The sequence below is a fragment of the Chinchilla lanigera genome, unplaced genomic scaffold, assembly GCF_000276665.1.
Source record: "Chinchilla lanigera isolate Chin_1 unplaced genomic scaffold, ChiLan1.0 scaffold00024, whole genome shotgun sequence".
Lineage (NCBI taxonomy): Eukaryota > Metazoa > Chordata > Mammalia > Rodentia > Chinchillidae > Chinchilla > Chinchilla lanigera.
Window position 1 is genome coordinate 25,526,521 of NW_004955425.1, and position 14,144 is coordinate 25,540,664.

At 35.4% G+C, this 14,144-nt stretch overlaps 1 protein-coding gene across 1 annotated transcript in view; it reads left to right on the top strand.

Moving 5' to 3' along the window:
* Positions 1 to 14,144, top strand: part of Ankrd31 (ankyrin repeat domain 31) — a 164,505-nt gene that overhangs the window by 43,121 nt on the left and 107,240 nt on the right. Inside the window, exons 6-10 of the mRNA XM_013514798.1 lie at positions 1,403 to 1,446; positions 4,010 to 4,582; positions 6,778 to 7,055; positions 7,579 to 7,685; positions 9,259 to 9,414. Coding sequence (XP_013370252.1) covers positions 1,403 to 1,446; positions 4,010 to 4,582; positions 6,778 to 7,055; positions 7,579 to 7,685; positions 9,259 to 9,414 — 1,158 coding nt within the window. The remainder of the gene's footprint in view (positions 1 to 1,402; positions 1,447 to 4,009; positions 4,583 to 6,777; positions 7,056 to 7,578; positions 7,686 to 9,258; positions 9,415 to 14,144) is intronic.

The window sequence follows — 14,144 nt, forward strand, 5'->3', positions numbered from 1 at the left end:
CATCATGATCATCACCATCATCATCATAATCATCATACATCCACACCAGTCTTCTGTAATGAAAACATGTATTTTACCATAGTGGATCATCATCATCCATACACGAGAAATCTGATGATTCACTTTTGACCCCTGCCAAAACTTGCAAATCTGGTTTTTCATATGCCATTGTACTGAATTGGGCTATTTCTACCAGAAAAATTTTTAAGAAAACTTCTTTAGAAACAAATCCTAGAGTGGAGTATTGTGTTGGTGAAAATCCTGGTTTGACACATTTGCACATTTGTACACACCTTGTAGCAAGTGAGTAAACGCAAAGATTGCTTCCTGTATCCCTCAGGCAAAGATGCTGGGACATAGCTGGCCACTATTATTACTGTCCAGCAAAAATTTACAGTAGAAAAGTAAGAGATGTTTGTGGGACCTAGTATTATGCTCTCTGAGTAATTAAGATATACATGTGAACATATCATCACTGCTCAGCATGAGATTCTGAAGCAAGAATAATTATTTGTTCTCATAACTTCTGCTTATCATCCTGTGAATGAGTGGAATGTCTTGATTTTAATCCTCCTAGCTCTTCATCCTTTAATCCTCCTTTTGCTTTTTATCAAAAGTGAAATAAGAGAAAATTTTTGGAGGCTATAAAATTCAGCAAATATGCTTATTTTTCCACCTGAAATGCCTATCTTTCTTCTAAGGATGCTGTATTCTCAGGTTCAGTAGATAATTCCTTGCTCTTATGTTAGTTCTGTAGACTGACTAATAAGAAGAAACCAAAAGAATGAATCATAAGTGCTTGAAATGCCAATGAGCCCTAAATTCCTGCCGAAGTATGTCAAGATATCAGGGGTTTCATGGTGAAGGTACATAGAGCAGGAGAAACGCCTTTTTTCTTGATCCTTCCTCAGCCTAACTTGATATGAAGTACTGTAAGCCAACTGAGTTCGGAAGAGCCAGAGTGAAGACAGTGGACTTGATGTCACAAGTCTAAGGCAGCAGTCCTCCCAGTTCTCTAGAGTTACCTCCTGATTTTTTTGCCCCTACATGAAGTGTTCATGCCTAGGTAACATGAATTCACTTAAGCTCTATTACTTACAATGGAGGAAATAATGACATTGTATAGTCACAAATACTTACAATAAAGAATAGGGAGATAGTAACCAGTATAGTGAAAACTAATTCCAAATAATAATAATTCTATTTAGACTGGTATAATTTTTTAAATAGAATTTTATAACTGCATTTCCAAACATTTTTTGAATCAATAAATTGATAATATTTGATATGTGACTGAATTGTCTGAAGAAGTTCAATTTATGTGATTAGAAAATGCTTGTTGAAAGGGTAAATTTCTAATGCTTTAACAAAACTGGAATAAAAACATATTCTTCTCTTCCAGGACCTGAAGCTGAAAATACTGAAGTTTGGCCGTACTTAGAAAAGGTTGGTCTATATAACAGATTAGCTAGATTAGTTATGTGGATTTAGATTTTTTAAAAATGATGCTGATTAAAGTATCAGCCTCACTTAGACCCTCTGCTGAGAAGAGATATAGCTAATCATTTCAGTAGATAGAAGTATATTCTTTTTTATTACTATGTCTGTAAAACATAATAAATACATTCAGCACAGAAGATCAGTACATACATGTATCACATCTTAATCCTTTTCACTTCTATCCCATCTGTCCTCTCCCACGTCTGTCCCCTCCTCATTTCTAGATCACCTTCCCATCTCCATAAAGATTACCTCTCTGTTCCTTATCTTCTGTTTTACTCTTTAAATTATTTATATGTTATGCTTTTCATATAAGGGAAAATATGCAATACTTAACCTTTCTTTATGGGAGAGTAGTATTTTGTTATGTTCAGATAACACTTTTTCTTTATCCATTCATTCATCCGTTTATAGATATATAGGCTGCTTCCAAAATGTATAATAAATTTTGTAATTTATGTTATAAACGTAGGTATACATGTATCACTAGCAAAGGTGTCTTTACCTCTTTCAGGAAGATAACTAGAAGTGGTGTAGCTGGGTCAATTGGAATTTATATTTTTAGCTTTTGAGGAATCTCCATACTGATTTCCATAGTGGTTATACTAATTTACATTCCCACCAATAATGTAGGAGAGAAAAGGTTCCTTTTTCCCCATATCCATACCAATATTTGTTGTTTCTTGAGTTCTTGATGATAGCCATTCTTTCTGAAGTAAGATGGAGTCTCATTGTTTTATTGCATTTCTATAATGGCCAAAGATACTGAACTTTTTTTCATGTATTCATTGGACATTTGTATGTCTTCTGAGACGTCCATTAATGTCATTTGCCAATTTTTATTAGGTCTTTTATTCTTTGGAGGTCTAATTTTTTTTTTAGTTCTTTATGTATTTTAGGTATTAGCCCTGTGTCCAAGGAAGGAGTAGTTGGAAAGCATTTTTCCTGTTTTGTAAGTTGTTGCTTCCCTTGATTGTTTCCTTTGCTATGCATGATTTTGATTTTATATAATCCCATTTATTTATTGTTGGTGTAATTTCTTATGCAGAAGGGACTCTGTTCAGAAAGTACTTTCCTATGCCCGTGTCTTCAAGCATTTTGCCTATTTTATCTTCCAGCAGATTGTTTCTGTTTTAGTACCTAGATTATTTATTGATTTTGGTTCGATTTTTAGTACAGAGTGAGAGACATGAGTCTTGATTCCTTTTTCTGCATGTGGATATCCAAATTTTCCAGCACCTTTTGTCAAAGAGATTGTCTTTTCTCCAGCACGTTTTTGGGCCCCTTTTTGGCGACCAGATGGCTGAAGATGCCTAGGGTTGTTTCTGCGTCCTCAGTCCTGTGCCATTGATCAACATATTCATTTTTGTGCTATGACCATGCTGTTTTTATCACGGTAGCTCTGCAGTATAACTTAAAATCCAGGATTGCGGTGCCCTGTGCTTTGCTCTTGTTGTCCAGGAGTGCTTTTGATATTCCTGGTCTCTTCTGGTTCCATATGAATTTTAGGATCATTTTTCTAGGTCTATGAAGAATGCTGTTGGTATTTTGATTGGGATTACATTAAACCTGTGTATCAGTTTTTGTAATACAATCTTTGACAGTATTGGTATTGCTCATCTAGCAGCAGGGAATGGTTTTTCAAGAGATAGAAATATGTTCTTGTCTCAAACCTTTTTGAGAATTTACTCTTTGTTTAATAGTGGTTTTTTGATCTGTGTTTCATAGATCTGTGAACTACACCTTACACATTTCCTGCTGTCAGGCTTGCTTGCTTGCTTTATTTATTTATTTATTTATTTTCTGAAGTCAGGAGTCAGAAAGCAGGGGAAAGAGCATACGATTTGGAATCAGATCTAGTTTCTCAGGGTAGCTCTGTTGCTTATATCTGTGAAATGTGGACAGTGTTAACAGTTCCGCACAGTTATTACCAAGACTAGGAGCGATGATGATTCATGGTGTCTGGCACCTAATGGTACTAAATAAATATGTGCTCTTCCCTTCTTTCAGTCCTTGAGAAATCTTCTAATGTCTGGCTGAAGTCCTTTCTCTACTATGGGTTTGTTTCAGAAGACTGGTAATCTTGACAAAAATAATTGTTCCTTTTCTAGCATTCACTGATAGTGGTGCAGTATTTCCTAATCACTTACATCCTGTGATAGTAATAGATCTTCTGAGGAAAAGGATTATTTGGGTAAAAAGTTCAGAGAGCACTGTATCTTAGAGGTCTGTCTCTTCTGTTAGCATGGATAATTTAAACATAGTTGAATAGATATTTGCCATCTGTAAATATGTTACAGCCAATGTTGCTCTTGGTTTAGTATTAATGTTTAACCATATATTCAGTCACTAGTGATTTGGCGTAGGAAAGTAGTAATATTCTATGAGGAAGAAAGTTGATGAAAACTTTTTGACAGTAAGCTGCAAAGTAAAAAAATGGTAAATTTTTCATTTTAAACATTTTCTTATCTATACTATAATTGTGGAATTTCTATTTGGAAATACACAGGAACTAAGTGAAGACAGAAACTCCCCTGAAGTTAGCCTGCTCTCAAATATTGCTACTGTAGTATCTGGTATGGTTGCTGTAAAAGAGAAATCGTTAGTAGAGCCAGAGATCTTAGCAGCACCAAATACATTTTACGACGCTGGAAAGGAAGTCATGCTGACCACGACTTATAAAGAAACCAAGGATGAAGAAAGCTCACTTGAAACTTTTGTGTCTACTGTAGAAAAGTTACTAACATCACCAGAAAGCACCAAAGAAAAAGGACTATTTGAAACAGTTGATGATTTTGATCCTCGAGAACTGATGAACCCACTGAGCAACTCATCGAGTTCCATGTCAATATCTTTGAGTGCTTTGTCACCATATTGTAGAGACTTACTAGAAAGCACAGAGGATGATGCATTACCACCTGAGTTGTTGGCAGCCCTGAACACATTGTCAGAAGACAAGACAGGGCTCATCTGTCATAGAAAAGAAGATGGTCTCGGAGGCAATCTCAGTGGTGGAAATGAATATTTGAGAATGGAGCCTGATACATCTCAGACAGATGAAGATTGTACACAAATAACAGAGGTGAATTTTGAGTTTCTGTTCTACTTCACTATTTCAAATACAGTTCTAGCTTAACTGAGCCGCAGGACAAAAGTGTCATCAGTGGAACAAGTAGGTGCAAGTGTGAGTCTGATTCTACCACTTAGAGTAACTTCTGACATCTTCACTGTTAAATTCAGAGCTTCTACCCAGCTGTCATCCTGAAGCGTTCAGTGATCTTTTCAGAAGCTCTTGGGTAGAGGTTTCAAGGTTTCAAAATCTATTCTAAATTTAGAATAGATTTTTCTCCAGCAGACCTGAGAAGTTTGCTTGTATGTTAAGGAAAGAATTCTTTACCAGAATTTTCTCTGTTAGCTCAGAAAATGACCTTATTTTTCTGTTTGCAGGATAAATATGGGATATCTCAATTTATAGTTGTACATAGAAAATAGGCAGTTTGGGCTGCCAGGTAAGGGAAAAATGTATGCCTATCTTAAAGAGAACTTTGTGTCTATGGCTTTGTGTCCCGCCAGATGGAACTCCTGGGTTTACAAGTGTGTTTCAGCAATGTGCCTGAAGGCCCTGCAGTGACTTACAGTGTGCCAAGTTCTTTTTTCATGTTGGTCATTTGCATCTTCATTATAAAAAATTCAAACATTGTAGAATTATGTAATAAGCAACAAATAAATTGAAATAATAAGTAACAAGTACCCCTCATTTCCACTCTCAAAATAACTGCTAACATCTGGCACATTTGTCTTTAATTATTTCTGTTAAAGTCTACGTAAGTTTATTTTATTCAAGTAGGATTACGTTATATAAGATACTGTACAACTTCTTTTTAAAATTTAATAATATATCTTGGTTATCGTTCTGTATCAGGAAATGTAGCACTACTTAAGTCTTTTAACTTCCCAAATGGTATTACAGTGTTTGAATATACTGTAATTTAACCAACTCAATGATGGTCATTTGTAATCTTTTCTACCCCTCCTCTCAGTGTCCCTCACCTGCTTCAATCCTCTCCCTGCCAGTACCTTTTCTTCCCTTCTCTTCTCCCCTTCCTTTGCCCTCCTTTTTCCTCCCCTCCACTTCTCTGTTACCAAATGGTCTTTTGACCGTACACATGAAGGATGAAATAATGTAATGCTGAACTAGTGTTGCAATACACACATGTGGAATAATAATTGCATGCAGTTCTGGTTAACAAATCTCAAAACAGATGTAACAGGACTAAAAAAATTTCAGAAAAAGAGACAATAATCATATATATGGGCTTGAAGATTAAATATGCCAGTGTTCTAATCTGGAAAGAAGAGATATGGATAAAGTATAGGAAATTATGATTGCTTGGTATTAATAAGATAAGCACAAATTTAGCAAGACTTCATGTAAAAGAAACCCTGTAGAAGTAAAAAGATTTACTTAGGACAGATAAAGTTAAATATTTTTTTACTCAGCTGTGATAAAATATGTTTGTTTGTTTTTTTGGTTTTTCTCCGGTACCGGGAACCAAACTCACAACCTTGCGCTTGCCAGGCAGGTGCTTTTGCCGCTGAGCTAAATCCCCAGCCCTCAGCTGTGATAAAATATGGAAACTTACCTTCAGAACCTTTGCAAACTGGGTATATAAATAAGCTCAAGAAAGTTTTGATAATATGTGAAAATATAGATATCTTCATAGAAGTTAAATCTGTAATTGATTATAAAGGATGAGAGCAATACATGATACTGTTAACCTTTTAAAATCAATATAATGGAGGTTATGATCTTGTCCCACAAAATATCACTTACTTGTGCTGTCAAGTAATAAAATAGTAGGCTGAGTGGAATAACTAACTGGCCTTGTATGACCTTTCTAATGTTTTTATGGGTCTCCGGTCATAGCACCCTGAACACAACAGATCCCATCTGATCTTGGAAGCTAATATTTTTATGGGTCTTATTATTCTACACTACCTTTCCTTGCAGAATTAAAGCAGTAATGATCTTAGGTTTTCCCTTGAATTTTAAGGATGAAATTATTTTTACTGATGATCTTCTTAAGCTTTTAAATATGCATTTTCTTGTATTACAATAATTATTATAAAATTTTCATTACAGTCACATTTTAAAATTCATTTATTTTCATATTAGAGGCATTTTTAGTATCATATAAGAAAAGATAAAATTTAATTTGTTCTAGTTTTAATTTTTTCATTGCTATAATTATTTGTGGATGTATTTACATTTTGTAGGCTATAGAAAACTCAAATCCATTTGGATCCCCAAGTTTGGCTCATCAAAATGTCACCTCTTGTGAGCCACTAAATAATAATAAGAATCCAAATCCCATGGATAATGCTTCTGACCAGAAAACTCCACGTGTGTTACGGAGATCATCTAGACTGGAAAAATTGAAAGTAAGCCAAGGTGCAAAGTATACAGATGACATGTATAAGATGCCAGAAAAGACTGTATCAGAAATACGTAGCTGTGAGGATCAAATAAGTAATAAATCAACTGAAAATTTCAGGTATGCCATTAATTACAGCTTTCTCTCTAGGCATTCTATAGACCTAATAGATAATTATACACTAGGGATGCTAGGGTCACTTTAAAGTTATCCCTAAATAAAGAACTTTATTTTTTATGTTGGTACTTCTTGTATTCTGCAGTTTTTGATTAGTGTCATGCCATATAGCAAACACTTTATTGTCATGAAAAGCCTGCCTTTTTTCCCTAACAGGTGAATAGGATGGATAGGAACATGCTAGCTTGGGGTGTGAGGAGCAGGAGTCTCAGAACCCTCATAGTTGTAGGTCACTACACCTAAGGAGGAGAAGCACAAAGAGAGAGAGCTAGAGGCCACCGGGATTGGGCATGTCTGTCACAGAATTATCTACAGCTTACTCATATTTAAAACTGCTCTGCCCTTTGAGAATAGTTTAGTAAAATATCTTTTTAAGATTTCAAAGTTTAGTCAAAATTCTGTAGGGCTCACCATGAGTGCTTGTAAGAAAAATTTTAGTTATTTAAAAGTACATTTGATTTTTAAGAATGCAGGATCCTGTTTTAAAGATGGAAGATAAAAAGAAGAATATGCATTCATCTAGATTCAAGGGTGAACAGATCAGGAAAAATGAACGACTTATGCTAAAAAAAGGTGAGGCATATTTTAAATATTTCTCCATTTCTTTAAGTTATAAAAACAAGATTTTGGTAGAAAACATTGAAAAATTATCTGTCTCAAAGTTCACCTTTACTGCTGAGGAAACTGAACTTCAGAGATGTTAAGGCTTTTCCCAACGTCACACAGCTTATTTGCAGCGTAACTGGGATTTGATCCTGAGCTTCTGTCTCATAGGCTGGTATTTTCTTTCCATAATTCTATTTTGGAGAGAGCTATAGAATTCTTTTCAAATTAGGTATGTGAATGACCTAACAAAAGCTTATAAGAAAGCATAAAGAAGACCAGAGAAAAGGACATGGCCAAATTCTTATTTCTAGGTCTTATTTCTGTTTCTATAAACCTGAAATATTGAACTAAAAACTCGCAGTTATAATAAGAAAACCTAGAAACACTGGCTAAAAAATAATTGTGGAAAAATGTGCAGAATTGAAATATGGAGTATAGATTGTATTGTTAAATTTTCTGAATTTGATAATTGGTTATATAAAAATATTCTTAGAAAATATACACTTTAGTATTAGTGATTGAAGCAGATAGTATATATAGTTACTCATTTTCTGTACTTATATATATGTGCTATGTGTGCATATGTATATGTAAACGGACATGGAATGACATACATTTATGGCAGAAATGTCAACAATGAATGAATCCTTTATTTTTTATCTTGCAGTACTGAGAGTGAAATCCAGGGCCTTGCACATGCTAAGTGAGTGCACTACCACAAAGCTATAGCCCTGCCCACTTTGTTCTATTCTTACAACTTGTCTGTAAGTCTGAACTTACTATACAGTAAAAGTTATAAAAATTCAGTAAATCAAAAGAAAAATTTAAAAATTAATACATTTAATATATAAATACAAATGAAACAATATGAGATCTCATTCATAATTGTCACAAAGGAGAGAAAACGTCTATTTTTATAACTAATAAAACTATGCCATCCCTAGAAAAAGAAAGTTTAAAAATTCTGCTGAGGGACATCTTTTTAAAAAGGAATAAACAGCTATATAGAAGAAACTTGTTCTTGACTAGAAAGATTTCAGCATTGTAAGCAGTTCACCTCTCTGTCTTAATAAAAAAGATACTCATTCATTCATTTTTTTTTTTAAATGAAGCTGGAGGATAGCTATGAGAATGTTATAGGCACTCCAGTACTCTCAGCTACCCAGGAGGCTGAGGCAGAGGATTACAAGTTCAAGGCTAACCTAGACAATTTGGTGAGGCCCTAAAATGAAAAACAAAAAGGATATAGCTCAGCACAAGGCCCTAGGTTCAATCTGTACTACTGCCAAACAAAACAAAATTTAAAAAAAAGATTAAAAAATGGCGATTCTACATTTACTAATATTTAAAAACTAATTATACATCTTTCTCCTTGTTGCCTATAAATTGGATTATAGTTGGATTCATAGATGAAATACTCTTTCATAATATAATACAGTATTCCTTACTTCTAGAGTGTTGACTGGATTTACCCAATTACTTCTCTTTATCCTGATTTTTAAATAAATATTCTTTTCTTGTGTTTATTCTCTCATTTCAGAAAAAATGAAGATTAATCAATTGCCTCTCTCTAGCATAAACCGCAGAAACATTTTTGGAGAGAACGTACTGTATGAGGCTGTTCTATATGATGATGCTGATCTTGTTCATTATTGTATAAAAAAAGGTGCAAATGTTAATCAGCCAAGTTATGCCGGTAAGTTAGGGTTACCACCCATTGTTGTATTGAGAACATGGTTCATTAGATCATCCTTATGAAAGTACCGAAAAGTGGGCCTAAAGTAAGTTCCAAACAGAAAGTTTCCAGGTAATTTCCTGCTGAAGAAGCTCTTCAGCATTATTATTATCTGGCTCTCAGTGAAGAGGTAAGCGGGTGGTAGGCAGCAGGAGAAGAATATATTTCTCCTTCAGAGATGATGCCAGAGGGACCATGTATAATGACATTGTGCAGGAGGGAAGATGGTTCCTGGGGCTAGCATTGCATGGTCATTATCTGTGAGACTCAACCTTAAATGGAGGAAGAAACTGATGGTACACAGAGGAAACTTCATGATACAATGGGAGAGTTAACTCTGAGGTTATACTGTATAAGCAAAAAGGATCGCCAAGGAAGTAGAGAGAATAGAGTGTGGGGTAGAAATTGTGGGACACGGAGCTCAGAAATAGAGCTTTAAGGGTACATCTGTGGTACAGTCTGCCTTGTGGGAAGAACCTAACATGTTCTAGAGGAGTACTGATTCCTTAAAGAGACTAAAGTACTTCAATGCATTGCATTTCACTGGGCTGGCCTGGATAGTGTCTGTGCTTTTTCTTTTATTCTAAATTTTCTAACTTTGTAAAACAATGCAAAAAGTCTGTAGTGCATAGAGTTGGTATAGCAAGTCCTAAACAAGCAAGTTATCATGGGCGTTCTTCCAGTACCATGTTAGCAAGGCTGTGGTTTACCCTATAATCAGGGTTTTAACAGAGTGTTTTATTAAATCTACCCTGAGGCAACCACCATGGTCCTGTAATGCTCACTTTGAATATTTATTTTTAACCAGACCGTCTGCTCCCTTGATTTTAAGAGTTTGATATTTCTTTCCCTACACTATTTGTATAGTCATTGCATCCAGGAGTTGATCCATATGCAGCCAACTTTGACTATAGATTTCCCAGTCTTCTCAACAAACTTCTTTTCACTAGCCTCTATTTTTCTATGCTAGTTTTATGTCCTCTGTAGCCATTCTCTACTTGTCTTTAGCCAATTTCCTCAGTGTTTCATGTACTTCTGTGACCTTCATGAATTCTCTGTTCTTATTTTCCAGGCTTTTTGTTTGTCTTTTTGAGACAGAATTTTGCTATGCAGTTCATGCTGGCCTTGAACTCACTTTGTAGCCCAGGCTGGCCTCGAACTCACAGTGATCCTCTTGTCTAAGCCTCCTGAGTGCTGGGATTACAGGTGTGCACCACCATGTCTGGCCTTTTCCATGCTTTTTGAACTCTCTTAGTCTTTACTTTTCCTTTTCACTTTCCATCTTACCTTTTTTTCTTATTTCTTGATATCTCCTCCTTCACAGTTACAGAGCGCAGTGTTTTACATGGTCATCTGAAACCATTTTCATCAGAATTGCCTATAGAGTTTGTTAAAAATGCAACTATTGTTTCACTTCCACATACACATATATACATGTGCACATGTATAAACATGCACAGTCAATGAAAATCTATAGGTTACAACATGGGAATCTATATTTTAACAAGTTTATCCAGTTGATTTTTATGCATTTGAGACAAAAGCTACTGACAGGAGCTGGAAAACTTTCATGTGAATGTATCAGCTCAATATAGTGAGCTTTTGCATTATCTTTCCTATGTGCCAGATGTTTTGCCAATAAAAAGATTACTAATTTCTGCTAAAAACTACATGCCTTGTAAGAAATCGACAAAATATAGTAATAGCAAACTCATTATCTTTTCATGGGCAACACTGGTATTTTATAGGCCCCCAGTTACTTTTTATAATATCTTTGGTTTTTTTGGATGTAGGTCTGTGTTGCCTAGGCTGATACCAAACTCGTAAGCATAAGTGATCTTCCTACTTCACCCTTCAGAGTAGCTGAGACTATAGTTGTGTCCCACAGTGCCCAACTAATATCTTTGGTTCTGATTAAAGATTTTTTGCAGTAATTCTTTACCTATCAAAAAACAGAGGTGACAATCAGGAAATAGGCTGGAACAAAACTAAATATTCAAAATGGACTTCATAAAGGTTCATTACTAAGCCCCTCTCAGACCAGTATATTGAACTTTATTTTACACAGAATTTTGTTTTTTAAGCCTATAACACGTTAGAACTGAAATAAAGGGTTAACACAGTCCAAGCCGTTGATAAGTTTAAGTCAATAGCAAGGCAAGAAACAGGTAACAAAAAATGGGAGGTAAAATTTTTGTGAATGGTATATTGTAGAAAATAGTGTAGTTCATACCTGAGCGTTGACAATTGCTCCATTAGGACACATATCAATACTATGATCCTACATCTTTTAAAAATTTTTAAATTTTATTTCTTACCTTGACACATTGCATTATATGTATTTACTGTATAGAATACAATGTTTAAAATACACATACACTGGGATGACTAAGTGTAGCTAATTAATATATGCAATACCTTATATATCATTTTTGTAGTGAAAACTCTACATCCACTCTTTTTTGAAGAATACAATATATTATTACCTATGGTCACCATGTTGTATAATAGACTTCTGGAACTTAGACTGTCATACTGAAATTTTGTTTTCTTTGACCAGTATCACCGCAACCCTCTCCATTGAACATCTCGGTCCTTGGTAATTACCATTCTGCTTTCTGCTTCTGTGTTATTAACCTTTTTCAATTCCACACATAAGTGAGATCATGTGATACCTGTCTTTCTGTTTAACTTAACATAATGTCCTGTGGGTTCATCTGTGTCTTCTCAAATGACAGAATTTCATCTTTTTATTGTGGATGTGTGTGTGTGTGTATATATATATATATATATATATTTCCACATTTTCTATATCCATTTATTGATGGCCACCTTGGTTGATTCCACATCTTGGCCATTACATATGTGCTATAATAAACCAGGGAGTGTAGCTCTCTCTTTAATGTACTGAGTTTGCTTCCATTGGGTATATACCCAGTGGTTGGATAGCTGAATCATGCAGTAGTTGTACTTTTAAGTTTTTGAAGAACTTTCATTTGTTTTCCGTAATGGCTATACTAGTTTACATCCCACCAGTAGTGTATAATAGTTCTCCTTTCTCCACATCCTTGTGAGAATTTGTTACTTTTGCCTTTTTTGATTGTGTATTATGACTGGCATGAGATTATATCTTATGGTAGTTTCTGATTTGTATTTCCCTGATGATTAATGATAGTTGAATACTTTTCACATACCTATTAGCAATTTTTCTGTCTTTACAGACATGTCCATTCAGATCATGATGGTGTGTGTGTATGTGTGTGTGTGTGTGTGTGTGCGCGCGTGTTGCTAGGGATCAAACCCATGACCTGTAAGCACTCTCGCACTGAGTTGTATCCCAAACCTATCATTTGCAAATTTTTATTTTATTTATCTGGTTTTTTTTAGTGCTGAGAATTGAACCCTTGCACATGCTATGCATGTGCTCTACCAGTGAGTTACATCCCCATCCACTGCCCATTTTTAAATTGGATTGTTTAACTTCTTACTTTTTTGGCTGCTAAAGTTTTTTAGTTCCTTCTATATTCTGGATATTAATCATTTCTTGAATAGTTTGTAAATGTTTTTTCTTATTCTTTGGGTACTTTCTTTATGTGTTTTCTATGCAGAAACTTGCTAGTTTGTTATAATCCCATTTGTCTGTTTTTGCTTTGGGGATTCTTGTCCAAGAAGATACTGTCTGTACCAGTCAGTGATGGTGAACCTTTTAGAACTTTCAGAGATCCAAACAGCCTGATGTGGCAATGTGTGCAATAGCTTCGCGATCTCTGGTCTATACCAATGCATTGAAGTTTTTCCCATTTTCTGCTAGTAGTTTCATAGTGTTAGATCTTATATTTAGGTCCTGGATCCATTTTAAGCTGAATTTTATATTTGGTGAGATAGTTTCATTATACTGTGCCGCAGTGAGTGACTGCAGGTAGCATAGAAGATGAAAAAGATCATTCGGGGATGAGACTTAGTTCTGTCACCAAGAGCTCCCACCACCAGGGAGACTCTGGGAGAAGGAAAAGCCGCCAAGCAGAGAGCTCTCTGGCTTTTATTTAGAGTATCCATGTAAGAGGACAAAAATAAGAGAAAAGCAGTTTGGGCCAGGAGCGGTCTCAATGCTAGGCAGTGTTTTCGGGGTCAGGGGGCAGGGGGGACGGAGAAGGACAATGGCCGGATACAACATCCTTTACTAATCTAAACTTCTAACCATTTGATTTTCACATAACCTGTGTGCTTTTGCTGCATAGTTTAACCATTCACTCTGCACAGAGCCTGTGTGCTTTTTATTTACTTCTCACGGAACCGGCATGCTTTTTGCCTGCAGCTTAATTATTTGTGTGCTTTTGCCCCATATTTTAAGCTTTCACTCCTCATAGAGCCTGTGTGCTTTTCTCTTGCAGTTTAATCATTTAGTTTAATCTTCTACTCCTGGCCAGGGACCCCACATTACTACATATGGATATCCAGTTTTCCTAAAGTCATTTATTGAAAGGACTTTCCTTTTTCCAGGTATGTTTTTGGAACATTTGTAGAAGAGCAGTTGGTTCTTTTAATTTTTATAATAGTACTTATCCTTCTTGATATAGAACTCTACTAAACATTTCTTCTAGGGGCAACTTCAAGATGTTGACCGCTCTTCTTTTTGTTCTACTCTGCTCTGCTCCCTGCTTCCCGCTCCTCACTCATTGCTCCCCCTCCCC